The 24982-nt window shown below is 39.5% G+C and overlaps 1 protein-coding gene across 1 annotated transcript in view; it reads right to left on the minus strand.

The window, feature by feature from the left end:
- Positions 1 to 17678: 17678 nt before the first annotated feature.
- LOC124550810 (putative uncharacterized protein ENSP00000383309) overlaps positions 17679 to 24982 on the minus strand; it is a 132976-nt gene continuing 125672 nt past the window's right edge. Inside the window, exon 4 of the mRNA XM_047125537.1 lies at positions 17679 to 17743. Within this exon, the coding sequence (XP_046981493.1) occupies positions 17679 to 17743 (65 nt within the window). The remainder of the gene's footprint in view (positions 17744 to 24982) is intronic.

A 24982-nucleotide genomic window follows, 5' to 3' on the forward strand; every position in this document is an offset into this window, starting at 1 on the left:
GCTATGTTTATACTGAAGATTGTTGAAGTGGCCATTCACAAATTTACTAATAGAAGGAAAGTACATTTACATTCTGGTACTGGCATTTGATGATATTCTACTTTATGGCTGCTAAGGTCACTAGTTGATTTCTCCTTATATCCTTAAAGCTAATTATAAGTTTCCAGACAGCTTTGCAGTGTTACCAAGTTTCTTAATCTTATGGTTACATATCTGCTTCTAGCTTGTAATATTAGATCTTTGCAATAATCAAATAATTCTTAAATTCTATTTTCAGTCTGTGATTATTACAAGCCTAAAGATTGCACATTGGAAAAGTCTAAGTTTTTTCTTGTTGTTTTTGTTTCATGATTTATCCAATTGCTTCTTTTTTGCAGTCAATTACTGGTAAGGTCATTTCTGGTCATAATAAGATGCTGATGCAAATTCACTAAAAGTTATGCAGTTATGCTCATACCATTCCAAGATTTTTAGCGTACTGTTTACATTTTCAACACTGTGATCATGAGTGGTTCTTTTTGTTCCAATTTTTGCTTCTTGTTGCTCACATGATGATTTTCAGCTTCTTTCAGTAATTGAACAATATACATAAGCATAAATAATAATTTAAAAAAAGCATACTGATAGCTTAAGGACATGCAAATAGTTGGCAAGTTGCCATATTTTTTACTGATAAAGTTACTACAACTGTGAAACAGACTGCTTCCGTGCAATATCAAGGAGTCAGAATTATGGTGGTACGATGTGCAAGTAACCAAACAACTGATCCTTCAATGAATTATCCATTGTTATTATTCCACAGTGTTGTCAGTGTTCTGAAACAGCTTACAGCTCCCATAGCACATTCAGACTGCTCATAAAGGTAATAAACTTTAGTCTATAGACTACATATCTTATGTGATGTAACATTTTGTCTGCTGCATGAGCATGTATTAAGCTTGTTGGTATAGTTTTTTGGCATACATACGGTTTGCACAATTAACTCACTTCATATCAGGTTTACATGCAGCACATGTTTGTTTGTGTATTGTAAGCACAGCAGCAAAAAAAGAAACTTTGTCATCCCCAGGAGATACCAAAGTAATGCCATGTAACACCACCTCTTGCCTCCAAGCTGGTGAGGAAGATAGTCCGCTAGTGGCTTCAAGTGTCCAGCTGAAGCCACCCATTGACGATTACATTCTGTAAAGCAATAAAATTGGTGGACATGTCAATTCCTACATATCTGTTGCTATTTCAAGTAGTCAGGCATTTTCTATAGCACAAATAGCAATGGGTACAATAATAATGTAGTAAGTTACACAAAAAATTAAACAACAAATGCAGTCAATAAACAAAATACACATTCACATAGCCACAAACAACAACACAACAGGTAGGTAGTCCACAAAAACAAACACACACAGTAACAGAACAACAGTGACACAGAATATGTGACAAGGATGAGATGGGCTGCAAAAGGTCAGGGTGCCATACATGCCTCAATTGTTCTTTAAACTGAATAAGAAAAACACATCAAGGAGTTTAATCAATGACAGTGATATGTGAGACAACTGCATTTTTGACTTAACACTAATTTTTACAAAGCCAACTACAAGAGATAAAGACACAAAAATATAAATAAATAATGAATGACATCTGCTGACTTCACAAGAAAATTATCACATATACAAAACAAAGGCAAAAGAAAGTATTACTAAATGATCAAGTCAATATGAATAACCACTCACTGTTTACACTACCCATCCCATCATAAAGGCCATTCCTCTCATAAGCACGTATAAAAAAAGTAAAAGAATGCACACACATGCTGCCACCCCTTCCCCCCCCCCTCCACACACATACACACACACACACACACACACACACACACACACACACACACACACACACACACACCCATACACACACACAAATATCTATCTGACAAAAAACAAATGTAAGCAATAACTGGGAAAGTAGGACAACACATACAAAAACAAATGATACACTAGAAACAGAAAATGACATTTAATGTGTTATGTTATGAAAACACAATGGCTACACAAAAAATGGAAGGCTTTCCATCAGCTTTCCACATGAGGTAAAACTGCATGCTTTTCAAGTGTGGAAGCCAGCTGTGTCTGGCTTGAGTGGCCAGAGACTGTGTTGCTTTGCATGAGTATTTGTGTTTATGTTGTCTATCTTCAACAAAAGCCTTGTTGGCTGAAAGGTCACTCTCTGACAATTCTTTCATCATACCTATCTGCGACTCAGCATCTCAGCTATATGGTGAGTAGCAACTATCCTTTGCAATATTGTTATGTTCCATCCCAGATTTTCCATTCTTCAGTGACAGCTATCTGCTTGGAACATGTATTCTTTACAGATGCCATTTTGAAGCCTATGTATAGTAGCCCCACCTATTGGAACTACATAAAACTATAAGGGATGAAGCAGCAATACTCCATGTTGTCCCTGAACAAATTCCACATTTCTTCAACTAAAACTGGACAAGAAAAAGTGTGTTGCAGTACTCAATGAATGCCCCCCATAACACACCAGGCCATCCACTGCAGATGTCTTGGGGGTGTTCTCCATGCTATTACTTGGGGCCATTCATTTAAGTTACTGTGGGCATGAACCACAATCATAGAACTACCTTTGGCTTATGCTACACCCTCAAAAAACTGCAGATTAAATGCCTCTTTCAGCCAGTGGTGCACCTGACACTTTGTATCATTCAAAAGGATGAAATATAGTCAAGGATTAATTTCGGCCGGAACAGCATTCCAACAGTACTTCCTAGGAATTTCTTAAACTCTCTGAAACAAGTCAGTACTAGAGATTTAAACTAGTGCACATGTATTAAATTGCATTATAACTATAAGTTTCCACTGGGCCACCACCTGTGAATGTGACACAGCATGGCAACAATGAGAAATAAATAACATAAGGGGTGCTTGAACAAAACAAAATCTCATTTCTCTCATGTCGTAATTTATACTGTAGCTGCACAGGTGGCTAAAAGGTAGCAACCTTTCAAACCAGTATGTAAACATCCTTCTGCTCGTGTGTCTTTGCCCACGGCACTCGAGATGTTTTTCTCTTTCTCTGCCCCACAAACTTGTTAGGGCATAGTTTCTGTGAGTCCATCTTTATAAAGATGGTTGCAGGATCTCAGCTGTTCTAATCAAAACACCTTTCAATTGTCTAATTTTTAGATTGTTGTTTTATTTGAGCAACCAGTTTCAGCGCCACTATAGGCCATCTTTTTGTTAGAACATATTTCAACGCTCAACTTACCACAGGTTACCTTTACAGTAGAGAGGAGCCCCCAACAGTTGAAAACATGACGTTATAGTCACAAAGGCTACTGCTACCGGCTCGTGTCAATCTGTATTGAGCAGAACTAGGGAGCAAAGTGGCACTGCTATGCAGATGTATAGTAGCATCTGTTGTTTTCATTCAATATTGTGGTTTTATTGTTCTGATTATAAGAAATTATGTTTTAAGAACCTGAATTTCAGAATAGTATTTAGTAAAAACTTACTTCTCATTGTAAGTTTTATCATAGGTTTTCAAAAATCTCAACTTGTCATTTTTGTGGCTCGAGAGGATAGGCCGGGGAAGGTGGAGGGGTGGGAGGAGGGTGTTGTACGATTGGAGAGGTGTGTTCTGGCACCTAGATTTTAGAGAATAAGCACTGAAAATAGTGACCTGTCAGATAACACCATGTGCATCCAGTTTCTGTGTTATTTGGTCCATTGAAGATGTTCACCTTTGTGTAAGCCCACTTGTATAAGCGATGGACTTTTGTGAGATACCTGACTCAAACTCCATTGCATACAGGTTCCCTCAGAAACTAATTAGCATGGGGCTGCTTGCACCGACAGTAGCAGTTCCTGTTGAGTCTGAAAGCAGTTGTCATTGAGAAGTCTCTGGTCCTTACCAGTTGGGAACTCTTCACGACTGCTGCTTTTCAGCTGTCTTACGTGGCTGTGAGTGGTACACAATTCCTTGTAGATGAGTTGGACAATCCACACTGATATCTCAACCAATCAGGCAGCTTCATTTATGTTGTGGTGATAGGTACATCCAAACACAGTAGCTCCTTTCAGTCATTCAGTCACAAATCCAGAACAGCCGTCTTACTGTGTTGATTCCATAAAACTGAGTCATACATACACATCATATACACTTCTGATATTGACATTGTGAGAACATAAATTTTCGGCTGCCAAGATCTCTAAAATCTTTTACTCATACCAGTTTCTGTAATTTCTGTTGCCGTCTTTGGATCTGCCAAATATGCAACCAAAAAGCTAGGACACAACAACTAATATGACGGCACACAAAATTACACCCAAGATTTGCAATACATGGAATGACAACATACCTATGCTTATGAAATTGCACAATCTTCTCTGCCACTATGGCAAATGGTGCTATATGGTTTCAGATAAACCACAGTTTAAATTGAGTTTGAAAGACTTTTTGGTAGGCAACTACTTCTACTCCATATATGAATATCTTAACATCTTTTGTTATGTCAGATTAAGTAAAAATGTCTGTTAGATTTCAGTTTTGACAAAAATTGTATATGATAAACTTATTAAAAGTTTATTTCATTCTGACAGTGAATTAATTCTGTAAATATTAGCAGTTCCTGTTTACTGTAAAGTATTCACATATCTTGACAGTCTCCTGACAAATGATCAGGGAAGTGGGTATTATATTCATTTGTTCTATGTTTTTTATGTTGTACCTTCTGACATGTTTCACACCAAGAGAATATTGCATTTTAGGGTCTGTAGAATGAAAACTGAATCTAATCTAATCTAATGTATGTCCATGTCGGTATCATGAACTATGCTAGAAACTGGCACATCAATTTTAAAATAATAGCTATGTAGAAACATGTTATTGGACTGATTAAAAGCGCTCAAATTCATCGTCACTTTTCAACTGACAGATCCTAGTCACAACATTCTTAGTGCCACGTAAGTACATCACATGATGCAGTGGCAGTATGAATCAATATTATCATCTCACATTAGGTTAAATCATTTTTAATAAACCTTTTTATATCTTTTAGAGAAATATTAAAAAAAAAACAGTTTATAAAAGTTCTTAGTAATTCCTTACCCACTTTTTCTCTATACAAATCACAAAGAATATGATAACCTATGTACAGCTAATGCTGTCTACATCTAGATCTACATCTGTACCCTGCAAACCACAATGAGGTGCACGGGAGAGGGCACGTTCCATTGTACCAGTTCACATATGGAGTGTGGGAAGAGTCAGTGTCTGAAGGCCTCTGTGCATGCAGTATTTATTCTAATCTTACCATCACAATCCCTGTGTGAGCAATAGGTATGGGGCTGTAGTATATCCCTAGAGTAATCGTTCAAAGCGATTTCTTGAAACTTTGTTGAAATCCTTTTTCTCAAGGTAGTTTACGTCTGTCTTCAACAGTCTGCCATTTCAGTTCCTTTAGTATTTCTGTGACGTCTTCCATGGATTAAACAAACCTGTGACCATTTCTGCTGCTCTTCTGTGTATAAGTTCAATATGCCCTGTTAGTCCTATCTGGTACAGGTTCCATGCGCTTGAGCAATATTCTAGGATGGGTTGCATGAATGCAACCTCTTTTGTAGAGTGATTGCACTTCCCCAGTATTCTACCAATAAACAGAAGTCTACCAACTGATTTACCCATGACTGAACCTATGTGATGATTCCATTTCATATCCCTACAAAGTGTTACATGCTGAGTGACTGTTGGAATCAGCCAATTTGTACAAATGTATGAATTAGCTGATTACAACAGTCAGTCATTGACATATAGCCATAGGATACTATGTTTTTTTCATTTTGTGAAGTGCAAAATTTTACATTTATGAACATATGGCGCAAGCTGCCAATCTCTACACCATACTGAAATCTTATCGAGATCTGACTGAAGATTTATGTAGCTTCTCAGACAGTACTTCATTATAGATAACTGTGTCATCTGAAAAAAAGCCTGATTTTATGTTTAATATTGCCTGCAAGGCCACTACTGTACAACATGAACAGCAAAGGTCTCAACACACTTCCTCGAGGCACACCCGAAGTTCCTTCTACATCTGATGATGACTCTCCATCATCCCTACCAAAAAGTACTCAATCCAGTCACAAATTTCACTTGATGTCCAATATGACAATATTTCTGGCAAAAAGTGTATGTGCAGTACTGAGTCAAATGCTTTTCAGAAATCAAGAAGTACTGCATATACCTGGTCGCCTTGATCCAAAGCTTTCAGTACACAATGTGAGAAAAGTGTGTGAGCTGGGTTTCACATGATCGATGTTTTCGAAATCCGTGCTGCCTGGCATTGAGAAGGTCATTCTATTCAAGATACCTCACTGTGTTTGATCTCAGAATATGTTATAAGATTCTACAACAAATCAATGTCAAGGATACTGGATGATAGTTTTGTGGATCACTTCTACTACCCTTTTTGTAGATGGACATGACCTGTGCCTTTTTTCAAGAACAGGACACGTTTTTTTGTTCAAGGGATCTATGAAAGATTATAGTTAGAAGACAGTCTAACTCAGCTGTAAATTCAGTAAGGAATCTGACAGGGATTCCATCGGGGCCTGCAGCTTTGTTCAATTTTAATGATTTCAGCTATTTCTCAACACCAGTGAAACTAATACTTATTTGATTCATCTTTTGTAGGTCATATGTAAGTCAATTTTAAAACATCCAGGAATAGCTCAATGTCAACAGCCACAGATATGGTATTTCATCAAGAATACATTCAAAGTATATATAAAAACTATGGAGCTACTTAATATTTGTACTTTTGTTATCAGTTACAATGTTTACAAGAAATTCTTCAGATAGTTAAGGGGGATGAAAATTTAGCTGTGATGGGGCATTGGAATTCAATAGTGGGAAAAGGAAGAGAAGGAAAGATATGGACTGCGGAAAAGAAATGAAAGAGGAAGTCACCTAGCAGAATACTGCACGGAGCATAATTTAATCATCACTAACACTTGGTTTAAGAACCATGAAAGAAAGTTGTACACTACGTGGAAGAAACCTGGAGCCAATAGAAGTGTGCAGGATGGTCAGATGGGAAGGCAGTGGGCATGAAGGATTCATTAAAAAAGTTCAAGTAATAGGTCTTTTATTGACCACTTTTGCGTTATAAAGGGTCACATAGTCAGGCCTAGGGAGGCGAGGGTGAGCCAGAGTGTAGAGTTTGTCGAAACATAGTTCACAAAGGTAACGAAAGTTGGTGTCTGCCAATCAGGTAAGTTCGAGTGGCAGGCCAGCTGCAAAACTAAGTCCTCAGTGCTGCAGCACTGGAAGAAGTGGGAGATCTTCACTGCTACAGGTAGCGGGCGGCCAGGTACATCCAACATGGCCATGCAGCTTCCTGTGCCCTCATTGGTCAGAAGCCAAGGAACCTGCGGGGTGGCATGGAAATTTCCAGTGCATGGCCTGGTGACCATTGCATAGATGGCGTTACTTCATAAGTGCACAAGAGAAGTGCATGATTGAGACGATTGCTGACTTGCTGTTGCCAGACCGTGGGATGAGAAAATTACAGGTAGCCGACACTGCCAGCTGAGGCTTGGCCATAATGAGAAAAATAACGTTACCTCTTGAAAGAGGATACAAAGTAAAATAAAGTCCCCTGCTATCGGGCAACTATCTGGCTCATCCTTACGGAAGGTTTTAGATTGGTTATAAGATGGTAAGGCAGAGATTTTGGAGCCAGATTTTAAATTGCAAGACACTGACAGGGGCAATTTGGACTCTGGCCACAGTTTACTGGTTAAAACTGAAAAAATAGCAAAAAAGTGGGAAATTAAGGAAAAGGGCCTGGATAAGTTGATAGAACCAGAGGTTGTTGAAAGTTTCAGAGGGAGCATTAGGCAATGGTTGACTAGAACATGGGAAAGGAATACAGAAGAAGATGAATGGGTAACTTTAAGAGGTGAAATAGTGAAGGAAGCGGGGATCAAATAGGTAAAAATACATGGCCTAAAAATACATACCCTCCAATAATATAGGAGATACTGAATTTAAGTGATGAAAGGAGAAAATGCAAAAATTCAGCAAATTAGACAGGTGAAAGGAAACACAAACATCTAAAAAAATGAGATTGATAGGAAGTGCAATACTGCTAGGCAGAAATAGTTAAAGGACAAATGTAAGAATTTAGGAACATGTTTCACCAGGGGAAAGAGAGATACCACCCACAGAAAAATTAAAGGTCTTTGGAGGAAAGAGAGGCTGCTCAGATACACGGTGTACCACTCGAAACAGGCCCCACAAATATGTGCAGTAATTCCGCTGAAATTGCATCATGTAATTTGTGATGTTTGATGTGGCAACACTGTACTCTGCAACATCATTTGATGCAACAGTGTGTTTTCGCACATAGCTGTAGCTGGAGTTCAGTGTTCAGTGTTTAGTGACTATGTATCACCATGCTCTTGAAGAGCACATGTTTCTTGTGAAACGATATTGGGTTACTGGTTCCACTGCAACACATCAGCAAATATTGGTTGAACAGTTTGGTGATCAGCATATACCATCTAAATGCTGAATACAAAAGTTAGTGAACAAGATGGAGAGCAATGGAATTGTGCTGAATCTTCACGGTGATGTAATGCTGCCATTATCGAAAGAAAAAATGACTAATGTGAAACAACAATTGTTGGCCTCTCCTGCAAAATCTGTTCAACGTTTATCTCAGGAATTTGGAATGCAGAGCACATGTCACAGAGCTGCTACGAAAGCCAGCATGTATCCATACAGATTTACAGTTATTCAGGAACTGAACATTAATGACAAAGAAAAACACATTATATTTTACCATCATTCAGAAGCCAAGAATATTGTAGTACACAAGGTTCAGTAATGAGACATGGATTCACCTCTCTGATTATGTAAACTCTCAGAATACACATTCATAGTGAAATAAAAATCCACATGCACTGGGATGGCTCTGCATGCCACATGTCTCAAGTGACTGTGGTTGAGGTCAAATCATTTTTCCCTGGCAGAGTGATTTCGAAAGGACTGTGACCCCTAAGGCACCTATTTGAGCAGCACCTCATGTTTTCTTCTGGGGTGGCCTAAAAGGCAAGGTCTACAGGACAACACAGCACAGCTTGGAAGACCTAAGAGAGAACATCATCTGTGAAATCCAGGCAGTGACACCAGAGGTTGTGGCAACAACATTCAAGAATCTGTAGTGTCGTGTTCAACTGTGTTTACAAGTTGAGGACAGTCACTTCCAGTACCTTTTTGTGATTCACCTTTATTTTGCCATGTACAAGTTATGGCATGTTCATTTCATTTCTTTCCTAATTTTTATGCAAAGTCTTTAAATGCAATTTAAGCAAATGTGGGGCCTCTTTCAAGTGGGCACCCTTTATAAAACCAGTCCTAAGCAGAGAAGGGAAAACCAAAAGGTGGAAGATGTACTTGAAGTCAATACTATAGAAGATCAAGAGGACATAGATGATGATGAGATGAAGATATGATACTGCAAGAAGAATTTAAGTGAGCAATGAAAGACCTACGTTGAAACAATGCCCTGGGAATATATGACATTCTGTCAGGAGTAGTAGCCCAGATAGCCCTGGCAGAGCTAACCATGACAAAACTCTTCCATTTGGTGTGCAAGATGAATGAGACAGATGAAATACTCCAGACTTAAAGAAAAATGAAATAATTTCAATTCCAAAGAAAGAAGGTGCTGACAGTTATGAATATTACTGCAATTTAATAAGTCATGGTAGCAAGATAGTAAAATGAACTCTTTACAGAAGAATGGAAAACTGCTATAAGCTGATCTTGGGGAATATCAATTTAGATTTTGGGGAAACATAGGAACATGTGGGACAAGACTAATGCTGCAACTTATCTTAGGAGGTAGGTTAAGAAAAGGCAAACCTATGTTTACAGTATTCATAGATGTAGAGAAAGCTTTTGACAGTCTTGACTGGAAGACTGCCTTTGATTTTCTTAAGTTAGCAGGGTAAAATAAAGGGAGCAGAGTATATTTATAACTTGTACAGAAACCAGATGGCACTTATAAGAGTTAAGGGGCATGAAAGGGAAGCAATGGTTGAGAACTGAGTGAGACAGATCAGTAGTCTATCCCTGATGTTATTCAATTTGTACACTGAACAGCAATACTACAAACAAAAGAAAAATTTGAAGTAAGAATTAAAGTTCAGGGAGAAGAAATAAAAACTTTGAGGTTTATCTATGACATTTTAATTCTGTCAGAAGCAGTAAAGGAGTTGGAGGAACAGTTGGACAGAGTGGACAGTGTCTTGAAAGGAGGACATAAGATGAACTTGAACAGAAGCAAAACAAGCATAATGGAATGTAATTGAATTAAATCAGGTGATGCTGAGGGAATTAGATTAAGAAAGAAACACTTAAAGTAATAGATGACTTTTGTATTTGGGCATCAAAGCAACTGATGATGGCTGAAGTAGAGAGTACATAAAATACAGACAGGCAATGGCATAAAAGCATTTCTGAAGAAGAGAAATTTGTTAAGATCAGATATAGACCTAAGCATTAGGAAGTCTTTTCTGAAGGCATTTGTTTGGAGTGCTGCTATGTATGGAAGTGAAATGTTGACAATAAACAGCTTAGACAAGAAATGAATAGAAGATTTTGAAATATGGTGCTACAGAAAAATGCTGAAGGTTAGATGGGTAGATCGTGTAACTGATGAGGCAGCTTTGAATATAACTGGGGACACAAAAAATTTTTGGCACAACTTGACTAAAAGAAGAGATCATTTGACAGGACACATTCTGAGACATCAAGGAATCCCCAACTTAGTATTGGACGGAAGTGTGAAAGGCAAAAATCATGGAACAAGGTCACAAGATAAATAAAGTAAGCACATTCAGAAGGATCTAGGTTGCAGCAGGTATTCAGAGATGAAGAGGCTTGCACAGGATAGAGTAGCAGGGAGAGCTGCACAAAAACAGTCTTTAAGCTGAAGATCACAACAACAACATTCATACTATATATATACCAACATGAAGCTATTTAATGTTTGTGTTTTGTTATCAATTACGATGTTTACATGAGCTTGTCCATGGCAACACATTGCTCAGTGTCTAGATGAACTCTTGTCACCTGATGCCTGTGTGCAATCTGACCATCTGATATTCAGGTGAATGCTCTTCCAGTTTTCAGTATAACCAATGTATAGTTATTACTCCTTATGGGGTTGCAACTGCTCTTAACCTGATCTCATCATCTAGCATTACCAGCTCATTATATATGCTAGAACAAATATGTTTATATGATATTCACCCTGTACAACTAATGTCAAAAACATTATCATGCTACATTTTGTGCTCAGTTTAAGAGTGAGTGCAGTTCCATAGGGTGTAATAACTGTACATTGGTTATATGAAACTCTGAGTGATCAGATTGCACAATCTCTTCATCATCTGCAGAACTAGTTGGCATATAAACTTATACTGCTGTGGCAGGCGGGGGCTTCATACCTATCTTGGCTACTATAATGTATTTGCTTTACTCTTCATAGTAGCTTGCCTGCATTTGTATTTTGTTATTCATTATTAAACCTGTTGTTGTTGTTGTGGTCTTCAGTCCTGAGACTGGTTTGATGCAGCTCTCCATGCTACTCTATTCTGTGCAAGCTTCTTCATCTCCCAGTACCTACTGCAGCCTACATCCTTCTGAATCTGCTTAGTGTATTCATCTCTTGGTCTCCCTCTATGATTTTTACCCTACACGCTGCTCTCTAGTACTAAATTGGTGATCCCTTGATGCCTCAGAACATGTCCTACCAAACGATCCATTCTTCTAGTCAAGTTGTGCCACAAACTCCACTTCTCCCCAATTCTATTTAATTCTTCCTCATTAGTTATGTGATCTACCCATCTAATCTTCATCATTCTTCTGTAGCACCACACTTCGAAAGCTTCTATTCTCTTCTTGTCTAAACTATTTATCATCCATGTTTCACTTCCATACATGGCTACACTCCATACAATCAGTTTCAGAAACAACTTCCTGACACTTAAATCTATACTCAATGTTAACAAATTTCTCTTCTTCAGAAACGCTTTCCTTGCCATTGTCAGTCTACATTTTATATCCTCTCTACTCCGACCATCATCAGTTATTTTGCTCCCCAAATAGCAAAACTCCTTTACTACTTTAAGTGTGTCATTTCCTAATCTAATTCCCTCAGCATCACCTGACTTAATTAGACTACATTCCACTATCCTTGTTTTGCTTTTGTTGATGTTCATCTTATATCCTCCTTTCAAGACACTGTCCATTCTGTTCAACTGCTCTTCCAAGTCCTTTGCTGTCTCTGACAGAATTACCATGTCATCGGCGAACCTCAAAGTTTTTATTTCTTGTCCATGGATTGTAATACCTACTCCAAATTTTTCTTTTGTTTCCTTTACTGCTTGCTCAATATTCAGATTGAATAGCATCAGGGAGAGGCTACAACCCTGTCTCACTCCCTTCCCAACCACTGCTTCCCTTTCATGTCCCTCGACTCTTATAACTGCCATCTGCTTTCTGTACAAATTGTAAATAGCTTTTCACTCCCTGTATTTTACCCCTGCCGCTTTCAGAATTTGAAAGAGAGTATTCCAGTCAACATTGTCAAAAGCTTTCTCTGAGTCCACAAATGCTAGAAATGTAGGTTTGCCTTTCCTTAATCTTTCTTCTAAGATAAGTTGTAGGGGCAGTTATTGCCTCACGTGTTCCAACATTTCTATGGAATCCAAACTGATCTTCCCCGAGGTCAGCTTCTACCAGTTTTTCCATTTGTCTGTAAAGAATTCGCATTAGTATTTTGCAGCTGTGCCTTATTAAACTGATAGTTCGGTAATTTTCACATCTGTCAACACCTACTTTCTTTGGGATTGGAATTATTATATTCTTCTTGCAGTCTGAGGCTATTTCGCCTGTCTCATACATCTTGCTCACCAGATGGTAGAGTTTTGTCAGGACTGGCTCTCCCAAGGCTGTCAGTAGTTCTAAAGGAATGTCGTCTACTCCCGGGGCCTAGTTTCGACTTAGGTCTTTCAGTTCTTTGTCAAACTCTTCACGCAGTATCATATCTCCCATTTCATCTTCATCTACCTCCTCTTCCATTACCATAATATTGTCCTCAAGAACATTGCCCCTTTATAGACCCTCTATATAATCTTTCCACCTTTCTGCTTTCCCTTCTTTGCTTAGAAATGGGTTTCCATCTGAGCTCTTGTTTCGACTTAGGTCTTTCAGTTCTTTGTCAAACTCTTCACGCAGTATCATATCTCCCATTTCATCTTCATCTACCTCCTCTTCCATTACCATAATATTGTCCTCAAGAACATTGCCCCTTTATAGACCCTCTATATACTCTTTCCACCTTTCTGCTTTCCCTTCTTTGCTTAGAAATGGGTTTCCATCTGAGCTCTTGTTTCGACTTAGGTCTTTCAGTTCCTTGTCAAACTCTTCACGCAGTATCATATCTCCCATTTCATCTTCATCTACCTCCTCTTCCATTACCATAATATTGTCCTCAAGAACATTGCCCCTTTATAGACCCTCTATATACTCTTTCCACCTTTCTGCTTTCCCTTCTTTGCTTAGAAATGGGTTTCCATCTGAGCTCTTGATATTCATGCAAGTGGTTCTCTTTTCTCCAAAGGTCTCTTTAATTTTCCTGTAGGCAGTATCTATCTTACCCCTCCTGAGATAAGCCTCTACATCCTTACATTTGTCCTATTCCTGAATAATTTTGTGTTTGTAACCCTGTATTTTTCAGCTGAACAGAAGTCCTGTTCCCCCTGCCACCAAACTTCACTAGTTCCCACTATATCTACCTTCAAACCATCCATTTCCCTCTTTAAATTTTCTAGCCTACCTGTGCTTTTAAGAGGTCTAACATTCCATGCCTTGATCCATAGAAAACAACTTTTGTTTCTCCTGAAGACATACTTCTCAGCAGTCCCCACCAGAGATCCAAATGAGGGAATATTTAATCTCTGGAGTGTTTTACCTAAAAGGATGCCATCATCATTTAACCACACAGTATAGCTGCATGCAAGCCTGCAACTACTGAAAAGGCTGCTGCCTCTCTTGGGGAATCACACATTTGTCTGGACTCTCAACAGATCCCCTCTGTTATGGCTGCACCTGCATTATGGCTATCTGTACTGCTGAGACATGCAAGCCACCCCATTGATGGGAAGGTCCATATTTCATGTGGGGAGACTTTGAATGTATTCTTGATGAAATATCATATCTTGCCTATACATACTGAGCTATTCCTAGTGTATTAAAATCTACCTACATATAATACCATTAGCTGTACATAGAGAGCTTTCAAGTAGTTATAGGTTGGCATATTGTTTGTGATTTTGTAAAAAAGAAACATTTGGTGAAGAATTATTAAGAATTCCTTTCAGAGCTGTTAGTGGTAGCAGTCATGTGCGCATGAGGTGTGCTTTCATGTGCGAATGTATGAGGGTTGGAACATTAATAGTGGCAACTGTTTATTTACAGCTCGTACAAAATAGATACACGTTTCAAAATTTTACTCACCTTCAAAGAAGTCACCAGCATTGTGTATAACCTGTTGCCAGTGATGTGGAAGTCGTACGATACTGTTAGCAGTGACATTTGTGTTGGAAGATCGAGTGGCGCAGCCTATTGCCCAACAAATTTGTAGCATTTCTGAAGCGAATGCCGTGAAGTATTTCCTTCAGTTTAGAAATTGAGTTCAACTCATGAGAGCTTAAGTCAGGGAAGTGCAGTATGTGATATAGCACTTAGCAGCCCCATCAGTCAAACAAATCAGTAACAGCTTGCACCGTACGAGCTTGAGCATTGTCCTGCAAAATGATGGTAAGGTCCAGCAGAAAGTGTCATCACTTCTGTCGCTAAGCTGGTCATAGGTTGTGTACAGAGACAGAAGTGATGACACTTTCTGCAAGACCTGAGCATCATTTTGTAGGAGAATGCTCAAGCTTGTACGGTGCAAGCTGTTACTAATTTGTTTGACTGATGCGGCTGCTAAGAGCTATACCACCTACTAACCTACTGCTCTCCTCTGACTTAAGCCCTCGTGACTCCAACTCGATTTCTAAACCGAAGGAAACACACTGTTACATGATAAATCAGTCTAATCTAAAAGCCGTAAATTCAACTAAATACCTAGGTATTACAGTTACAAACAACTTAAATTGGAAGGAACATGTAGAAAATGTTGAGGCGAAGGCTAACCAGAGACTGTGTTTTATTGGTAGGACACTTAGAAAATGTAACAGACTTACTAAGAAGACTGCTTACACTATGCTTGTCTGTCCTCTTTTAGAATACTGCTGCACATTGTGGGATCCTTACCAGATGGGACTGATGGAGTACATCGAAAAAGTTCAAAGAAAAGCAGCACGTATTGTATTATCGTGAAGTATGGGAGAGAGTGTCACTGAAATGATACAGGATTTGGGCTGGTCATCATTAAAAGAAAGGCGTTTTTTGTTGCAACAGAATCTTCTCACGAAATTCCCATCACCAACTTTTGTTTCCGAATGTGAAAATACACTCCTGGAAATGGAAAAAAGAACACATTGACACCGGTGTGTCAGACCCATCATACTTGCTCCGGACACTGCGAGAGGGCTGTACAAGCAATGATCACACGCACGGCACAGCGGACACACCAGGAACCGCGGTGTTGGCCGTCGAATGGCGCTAGCTGCGCAGCATTTGTGCACCGCCGCCGTCAGTGTCAGCCAGTTTGCCGTGGCATACGGAGCTCCATCGCAGTCTTTAACACTGGTAGCATGCCGCAACAGCGTGGACGTGAACCGTATGTGCAGTTGACGGACTTTGAGCGAGGGCGTATAGTGGGCATGCGGGAGGCCGGGTGGACGTACCGCCGAATTGCTCAACACGTGGGGCGTGAGGTCTCCACAGTACATCGATGTTGTCGCCAGTGGTTGGCGGAAGGTGCACGTGCCCGTCGACCTGGGACCGGACCGCAGCGATGCACGGATGCACGCCAAGACCGTAGGATCCTACGCAGTGCCGTAGGGGACCGCACCGCCACTTCCCAGCAAATTAGGGACACTGTTGCTCCTGGGGTATCGGCGAGGACCATTCGCAACCGTCTCCATGAAGCTGGGCTACGGTCCCGCACACCGTTAGGCCGTCTTCCGCTCATGCCCCAACATCGTGCAGCCTGCCTCCAGTGGTGTCGCGACAGGCGTGAATGGAGGGACGATTGGAGACGAGTCGTCTTCAGCGATGAGAGTCGCTTCTGCCTTGGTGCCAATGATGGTCGTATGCGTGTTTGGCGCCGTGCAGGTGAGCGCCACAATCAGGACTGCATACGACCGAGGCACACAGGGCCAACACCCGGCATCATGGTGTGGGGAGCGATCTCCTACACTGGCCGTACATCACTGGTGATCGTCGAGGGGACACTGAATAGTGCTTGGTACATCCAAACCGTCATCGAATCCATCGTTCTACCATTCCTAGACCGGCAAGGGAACTTGCTGTTCCAACAGGACAATGCACGTCCGCATGTATCCCGTGCCACCCAACGTGCTCTAGAAGGTGTAAGTCAACTACCCTGGCCAGCAAGATCTCCGGATCTGTCCCCCATTGAGTATGTTTGGGACTGGATGAAGCGTCGTCTCACGCGGTCTGCACGTCCATCACGAACGCTGGTCCAACTGAGGCGCCAGGTGGAAATGGCATGGCAAGCCGTTCCACAGGACTACATCCAGCATCTCTACGATCGTCTCCATGGGAGAATAGCAGCCTGCATTGCTGCGAAAGGTGGATATACACTGTACTAGTGGCGACATTGTGCATGCTCTGTTGCCTGTGTCTATGTGCCTGTGGTTCTGTCAGTGTGATCATGTGATGTATCTGACCCCAGGAATGTGTCAATAAAGTTTCCCCTTCCTGGGACAATGAATTCACGGTGTTCTTATTTCAATTTCCAGGAGTGTATTTTGTTGACACCAACCTACATAGGGAGGAACGATCACCGCGATAAAATAAGGGAAATCAGAGCTGGTACGGAAAGATATAGGTGTTCATTCTTTCTGTGTACTATATGAGATTGGAATAATAGAGAATTGTGAAGGTGGTTTAATGAACCCTCTGCCAGGCACTTAAATGTGATTTGCAGTGTATCCATGTTGATGTAGATGTACTTTTGGTCCCATGTTTTCACAGATCTGAAGATGGTAACAGGGAACTGCTAAACCAATAATCTATATGAATAAATGATTTTAGAGATATTTGCAGTTGACAATTTATAATTTATTCAGTGTTCACTTACACATCAGTTCACTGACATGACTTGTGCCATGACAGTGGTGGAGGGTCACATGACTGCCTGGTAGCAGCTCTACACCCTGTATTCATACAAAACTGATACATTTTCTGAATTATATTTTTATTGTAAAATGATCCCACCCCTTTCTACAAAGGATCAGACATCTGCCTAGCTCTGGAAGACATTGTTGGTGTTGCTAATGGCACTACAACACAACAACAAGCAAAACTGTTGTGACATTGAGGCATGTGAGATAACCAGCTGCTCACCCCTCCATCACTTTAGCTGACCTGCGCAGTGACACATAAACTCAGGTTGTGTTCTGCCCCATACTTCCTTGTTGCTGCTGTTGTTCACCAATGTGCAAAGTCTTTTCTGAAGATTTGAAAGGAGTAAGATTACAATAAACTTTTTATTTTACTTATCTTTCCTTGTAGAGTTGGCTCCATTTTTTCCAGTGCAGGGGTCTGATTCTTGCATTGATCTAAATAATTATGAAGATTGTCACTGTAGAATTTTTGTTTTTACATTAATTTATTTTGTCTCACTTTAATGTATCACACAGTCTTTAGAATTTTCACATTAACAAAGCCAGAATTACATTGTTCACCCAAAATAAATACATCCCATCATATCAGAGGCATGCTTACTACTACTTCAGTCTGCAGTAATAACAATATTCGAAGTGGTTTGCAATTTTTCTTGTTGTTGTTGTTGTTGTTGTGGTCTTCAGCCCTGAGACTGGTTTGATGCAGCTCTCCATGCCAATCTATCCTGTGCAAGCTTTTTCATCTCCCAGTACCTACTGCAACCTACATCCTTCTGAATCTGCTTAGTGTATTCATCTCTTGGTCTCCCTCTACGATTTTTACCCTCCACGCTGCCCTCCAATACTAAATTGGTGATCCCTTGATGCCTCAGAACATGTCCTACCAACCGATCCCTTCTTCTGGTCAAGTTGTGCCACAAACTTCTCTTCTCCCCAATCCTATTCAAAACTTCCTCATTAGTTATGTGATCTACCCATCTAATCTTCAGCATTCTTCTGTAGCACCACATTTCGAAAGCTTCTATTCTCTTCTTGTCCAAACTATTTATCGTCCATGTTTCACTTCCATACATGGCTACACTCCATACGAATACTTTCAGAAATGACTTCCTGACACTTAAATCTATACTCGATGTTAACAAATTTCTCTTCTTCAGAAACGCTTTCCTTGCCATTGCCAGCCTACATTTTATATCCTCTCTACTTCGACCATCATCAGTTATTTTGCTCCCCAAATAGCAAAACTCCTTTACTACTTTAAGTGCCTCATTTCCTAATCTAATTCCCTCAGCATCACCCGACTTAATTAGACTACATTCCATTATCCTTGTTTTGCTTTTGTTGATGTTCATCTTATATCCTCCTTTCAAGACACTGTCCATTCCATTCAACTGCTCTTCCAAGTCCTTTGCTGTCTCTGAGAGAATTACAATGTCATCAGCGAACCTCAAAGTTTTTATTTCTTCTCCATGGATTTTAATACCTACTCCGAATTTTTCTTTTGTTTCCTTTACTGCTTGCTCAATATACAGATTGAACAACATCGGGGAGAGGCTACAACCCTGTCTTACTCCCTTCCCAACCACTGCTTCCCTTTCATGTCCCTCGACTCTTATAACTGCCATCTGGTTTCTGTACAAATTGTAAATAGCCTTTCGCTCCCTGTATTTTACCCCTGCCACCTTTAGAATTTGAAAGAGAGTATTCCAGTCAACATTGTCAAAAACTTTCTCTAAGTCTACAAATGCTAGAAACGTAGGTTTGCCTTTCCTTAATCTTTCTTCTAAGATAAGTCGTAAGGTCAGTATTGCCTCACGTGTTCCAGTGTTTCTACGGAATCCAAACTGATCTTCCCCGAGGTTGGCTTCTACTAGTTTTTCCATTCGTCTGTAAAGAATTCGTGTTAGTATTTTGCAGCTGTGACTTATTAAACTGATAGTTCGGTAATTTTCACATCTGTCAACACCTGCTTTCTTTGGGATTGGAATTATTATATTCTTCTTGAAGTCTGAGGGTATTTCGCCTGTTTCATACATCTTGCTCACCAGATGGTAGAGTTTTGTCAGGACTGGCTCTCCCACGGCCGTCAGTAGTTCCAATGGAATATTGTCTACTCCGGGGGCCTTGTTTCGACTCAGGTCTTTCAGTGCTCTGTCAAACTCTTCACGCAGTATCATATCTCCCATTTCATCTTCATCTACATCCTCTTCCATTTCCATAATATTGTCCTCAAGTACATCGCCCTTGTATAGACCCTCTATATACTCCTTCCACCTTTCTGCTTTCCCTTCTTTGCTTAGAACTGGGTTTCCATCTGAGCTCTTGATATTCATACAAGTCGTTCTCTTATCTCCAAAGGTCTCTTTAATTTTCCTGTAGGCGGTATCTATCTTACCCCTAGTGAGATAGACCTCTACATCCTTACATTTGTCCTCTAGCCATCCCTGCTTAGCCATTTTGCACTTCCTGTCGATCTCATTTTTGAGACGTTTGTATTCCTTTTTGCCTGTTTCACTTACTGCATTTTTATATTTTCTCCTTTCATCAATTAAATTCAATATTTCTTCTGTTACCCAAGGATTTCTACTAGCCCTCGTCTTTTTACCTACTTGATCCTCTGCTGCCTTCACTACTTCATCCCTCAAAGCTACCCATTCTTCTTCTACTGTATTTATTTCCCCCATTCCTGTCAATTGCTCCCTTATGCTCTCCCTGAATCTCTGTACAACCTCTGGTTCTTTTAGTTTATCCAGGTCCCATCTCCTTAAATTCCCACCTTTTTGCAGTTTCTTCAGTTTTAATCTACAGGTCATAACCAATAGATTGTGGTCAGAGTCCACATCTGCCCCTGGAAATGTCTTACAATTTAAAACCTGGTTCCTAAATCTCTGTCTTACCATTATATAATCTATCTGATACCTTTTAGTATCTCCAGGGTTCTTCCATGTATACAACCTTCTTTCATGATTCTTAAACCAAGTGTTAGTTATGATTATGTTGTGCTCTGTGCAAAATTCTACCAGGCGGCTTCCTCTTTCATTTCTGTCCCCCAATCCATATTCACCTACTATGTTTCCTTCTCTCCCTTTTCCTACACTCGAATTCCAGTCACCCATGACTATTAAATTTTCGTCTCCCTTCACAATCTGAATAATTTCTTTTATTTCATCATACATTTCTTCAATTTCTTCGTCATCTGCAGAGCTAGTTGGCATATAAACTTCTACTACTGTAGTAGGTGTGGGCTTCGTATCTATCTTGGCCACAATAATGCGTTCACTATGCTGTTTGTAGTAGTTTACCCGCATTCCTATTTTCCTATTCATTATTAAACCTACTCCTGCATTACCCCTATTTGATTTTGTGTTTATAACCCTGTAGTCCCCTGACCAGAAGTCTTGTTCCTCCTGCCACCGAACTTCACTAATTCCCACTATATCTAACTTCAACCTATCCATTTCCCTTTTTAAATTTTCTAACCTACCTGCCCGATTAAGGGATCTGACATTCCACGCTCCGATCCGTAGAACGCCAGTTTTCTTTCTCCTGATAACGACATCCTCTTGAGTAGTCCCCGCCCGGAGATCCGAATGGGGGACTATTTTACCTCCGGAATATTTTACCCGAGAGGACGCCATCATCATGTAATCATACAGTAAAGCTGCATGCCCTCGGGAAAAATTACGGCTGTAGTTTCCCCTTGCTTTCAGCCGTTCGCAGTACCAGCACAGCAAGGCCGTTTTGGTTATTGTTACAAGGCCAGATCAGTCAATCATCCAGACTGTTGCCCTTACAACTACTGAAAAGGCTGCTGCCCCTCTTCAGGAACCACACGTTTGTCTGGCCTCTCAACAGATACCCCTCCGTTGTGGTTGCACCTACGGTACGGCCATCTGTATCGCTGAGGCACGCAAGCCTCCCCACCAACGGCAAGGTCCATGGTTCATTTTTCTTGACAAATGAATTTCTATTAGTTTCAATTATTTTTCATAAATGAATCTAGAAATAAACATAATAAACAGTACTAGATTACATAATTAACAATAGAAATTTTAAGTGTGCCAAATAATTCATTATTTCAATTATTTCAAATGTTTCTAAAAAAATAATGTCAACTGTACATTCAGAGCCGATATGCATCGATTGTTAACTACTACTGTTGAGGAAAAGTAATGCTAGAGGAGGATGTCCCATTACAAGGTGCAGACAATAGTAAAATTGCAACAGTGCCTGCTTGCATTGTCCATTAAGCTCACAGAGTCTTAATGATCAATGTCTTGTAGAATAGCTGTAAAGTGATTTCTGGGAACTGTGCAAATGATGTTAGTTGTTTCCACATATATTACCACCTGAAACACTATAATGACCAGATTTAGCTGCACATGAAACGTTTTTACACATGTAGACATGTGCACTCTGCTAATTTACAGTACCACAGTGGCAAATACAATTATTGTCTCAAGTTACATTCTCTTTTAGATACTATATTTGCAGAACACAGTCATGGCAAACCATATGAACAGAGCTCAAACACAAGGCTTGACACTGTAACTGAGATGATTGAACATTAAGTACACAACATTATACCAGCCCGAAGGAAACCACATTCATCAGTTGAAATGGCTTAACATAGCCACTACTTCATACATCAAATAATCCACCCACATATGCTGATTTTATATACTTCACTGAATGGTTTTCATAGAAATGTTAAATGTGAACTTGATGAGTACTAGATAGTTGTATGAGCTTCAACATGGTAAATCATCAACTCTGTATAGAAGGAACAAAAAAGACAAAAATTGACTTTAAGGAAAACTCAGGCCAGCCACAGTTGCTCAGAATTTCACGTAGGTGTTGCGCAAGTGCTAGCTCGTCCCAGACCTTCTCAATTTAGGTGTTGCTCATTTACTCGGTTGATGAGGACTGTTTATTTTGGGGGTGGGAGTTCACCTTATAAAGACTGGAGTACGAATATTTTGTGATTTCAGATACTACATAATTATTTGAAGAATGGATAGGTTAGATTTTGCTACTTGGAACCAATTACAAGTATTAACAGTAATTTTGTTTATGAAATACGTGGTGGCCCAGGAAATTAGAAAAGTTTATGAAACCATTTTATACATACACATTGCGAAAACCATTCTGTAAATACAAGTGTGATATTGAAAGTTACACTAAATTATACAAAAATGTTAACTAATGGTTATATCAATTAGTGAAGGATGTCATCTTGGGTATAAAAATGAGGTTAACAAAAGTGCAGTGGTAAACATTGGAACCTAACAAGCCCAGAGGCAAAATCTGCAGTGGAAAATGTCGCTACTTCTGAAATTTAATCTCAGTTATTAAGCAAATTAATTAGTTCCACATAAACTGAAATATGTTACCAATATCAGCAATGTAAGAAAAGGCAGGTTCCTTCTTACCACAAAGAAGACATGTTAAGTTGCAGACAGCCTTTGGCCACAGCCTTCATCAGCATCAGCAAAAGAGAAACACACTGTTCATACAAACACGCAAACACACCTCATGCACATGGGACCACCATCTCCAGTGTCTTGGGCCTGAGGAGTTGGAGTTGGCTGCCATGTATGTGTGAGGTGTCCTTGCTTGTTTGTATGAATGGTGTGTGTTTCTCTTTTGCTGATGCTGATGAAGGCTGTGGCCAAAGGCTTTATGTAAGTGTCTTTTAATTGTGCCTGTCTGCAACTTAACATGTCTCCTTTATAGTAAGTAGTCATCTCTCTTTTCCTACATGGTTGATATTCTTACCTAGCATTTCCATTGTTTGATACATTACTGATAAGTTGAAATTCCAGTTTTTCTGGTAAATGAAGTCACTACATCCATAAATACATACTAGATCACATGAAAATAAAAAAGTCATACTATAGGGAAAAGTTCAGCTAGTGACAACTTTTGATTAACGGATTTTCCAGTAGAGCTAAATGCATCACTGGAATCAGCATATTGAAAATAAGGACTTGAATAATAGTTTTAAGTAGGGAAAAACCTAGTGTTTAATATGTGTATCACTTAGAAAATACACAAAAATGAAAAAAATAGTAAATAAAATAATTATTTGCAGAGGTGCAATAAGAGCAGATGTAGATTACAAGTTGCCCTCATGTTAGATTGTTGATCCTGCAGAAAATTATGAAGAATGCAGCTCCCATCCAGGCAAGAGTGGCCGAGTTTGTGCCAACTTCTTCTTCCTACTGAGACACGCAGTGGCAGTGTACCTGGTGTAAACAATTTTTCAGTCTTCATATTTTATTGAGCACTGAAGACTCATACAATGCACCACACAAACTATTTTACCTTCTTAATATAAAAATTGAATAATACTCTTTAGTCTTATTCTCTCTTAGCTTCAGATCAATTTCATCTTTATTGTGGTGGTCATGAATTTTTCTTCCGTATATCTGTTTCATGGAATTTTGATTACTTATTAACATTTTCTCAAGTTCATTTGTAGTAAAATCATTTTCACTTTATATTGTTGGCTGTTTCTTGCTTTCTTATTTCGTGAATACACAGGGTGGTCTATTTTTCTTGCATTCACATTTTCTATTTTTCTTCATGTCTCGTTTGCTTCAGTATATAATGCTGTAGATAGCAGAAGTAGGAACCAATTTCACCGCTGCCACATGTAAGGGCTCAATGGATTGGTTAAACCAGGTCCATTTTAGACCAATTTTGATTAATTAATTTCTTGTATATATTTCTTTCATATTTAGCTGTGCAGTTACTACTGTATTTCTGTGTTGGAGTCACTGTTAGTGACAATACTGTACCTCCGCAAATCTAGTTAGCTAATATTCAACTTGAAGATTATACGTTACCCTTGACTCTGATGGAATGGCAACAAGCTACACTTATCGGTGAGAATGTGATGTACACAGAAATGATGCTCAAGACAACAGATGAATTACTGAAAAATTAAATTAATTTGGAAAAGGCAATAATAGATGTTCACGATAGCATTTGTAGCATGGAACTCCACCCCTATTGCAATATTCCTCGGATATTTTTTGCTGAATCCATCCACCCTCCACTTGCACGGAGGCTAGTATTGTACAGCAATACCGTCAGATCATGAGAGCTTTTACAGAATGTTCAGTATGATTTCTGACCATTCTAGACACTAAGTACCATACACTCGTTATTAATTTCTGTGGTGTATAACTGACCATCCAAGTCACTCATTTTGTATAACTTTGAACTGTGACTGAATCACGCTTTCATTTTTCTGCCATTTCATCTGTATTTAACACATGTTGTTATGTAGTACTCTGGCAATCAAACATGTGCTGTATACAATAATCAATTTTTGAAAATATAATGTAATTTGATAGACAAAAAACTCTACTCACCAAGTGGCAGCGGCAGAAAATACATAAAAAGATACTGAATTTTGAAGCTTTCAGAGCCAGTAGTTCCTTCTTATGGCAGAAGGTTGTAGGAGAAGGAAGAGGGGTGAAGGAAAAAGAATGGTGAGATGAAGGAAATGGGGAGAATTTGGATAAGTCACTGAACACCAAAGACTTAGTGAAGGG

This window comes from Schistocerca americana, chromosome 9 (genome assembly GCF_021461395.2).
Source record: "Schistocerca americana isolate TAMUIC-IGC-003095 chromosome 9, iqSchAmer2.1, whole genome shotgun sequence".
NCBI lineage: Eukaryota > Metazoa > Arthropoda > Insecta > Orthoptera > Acrididae > Schistocerca > Schistocerca americana.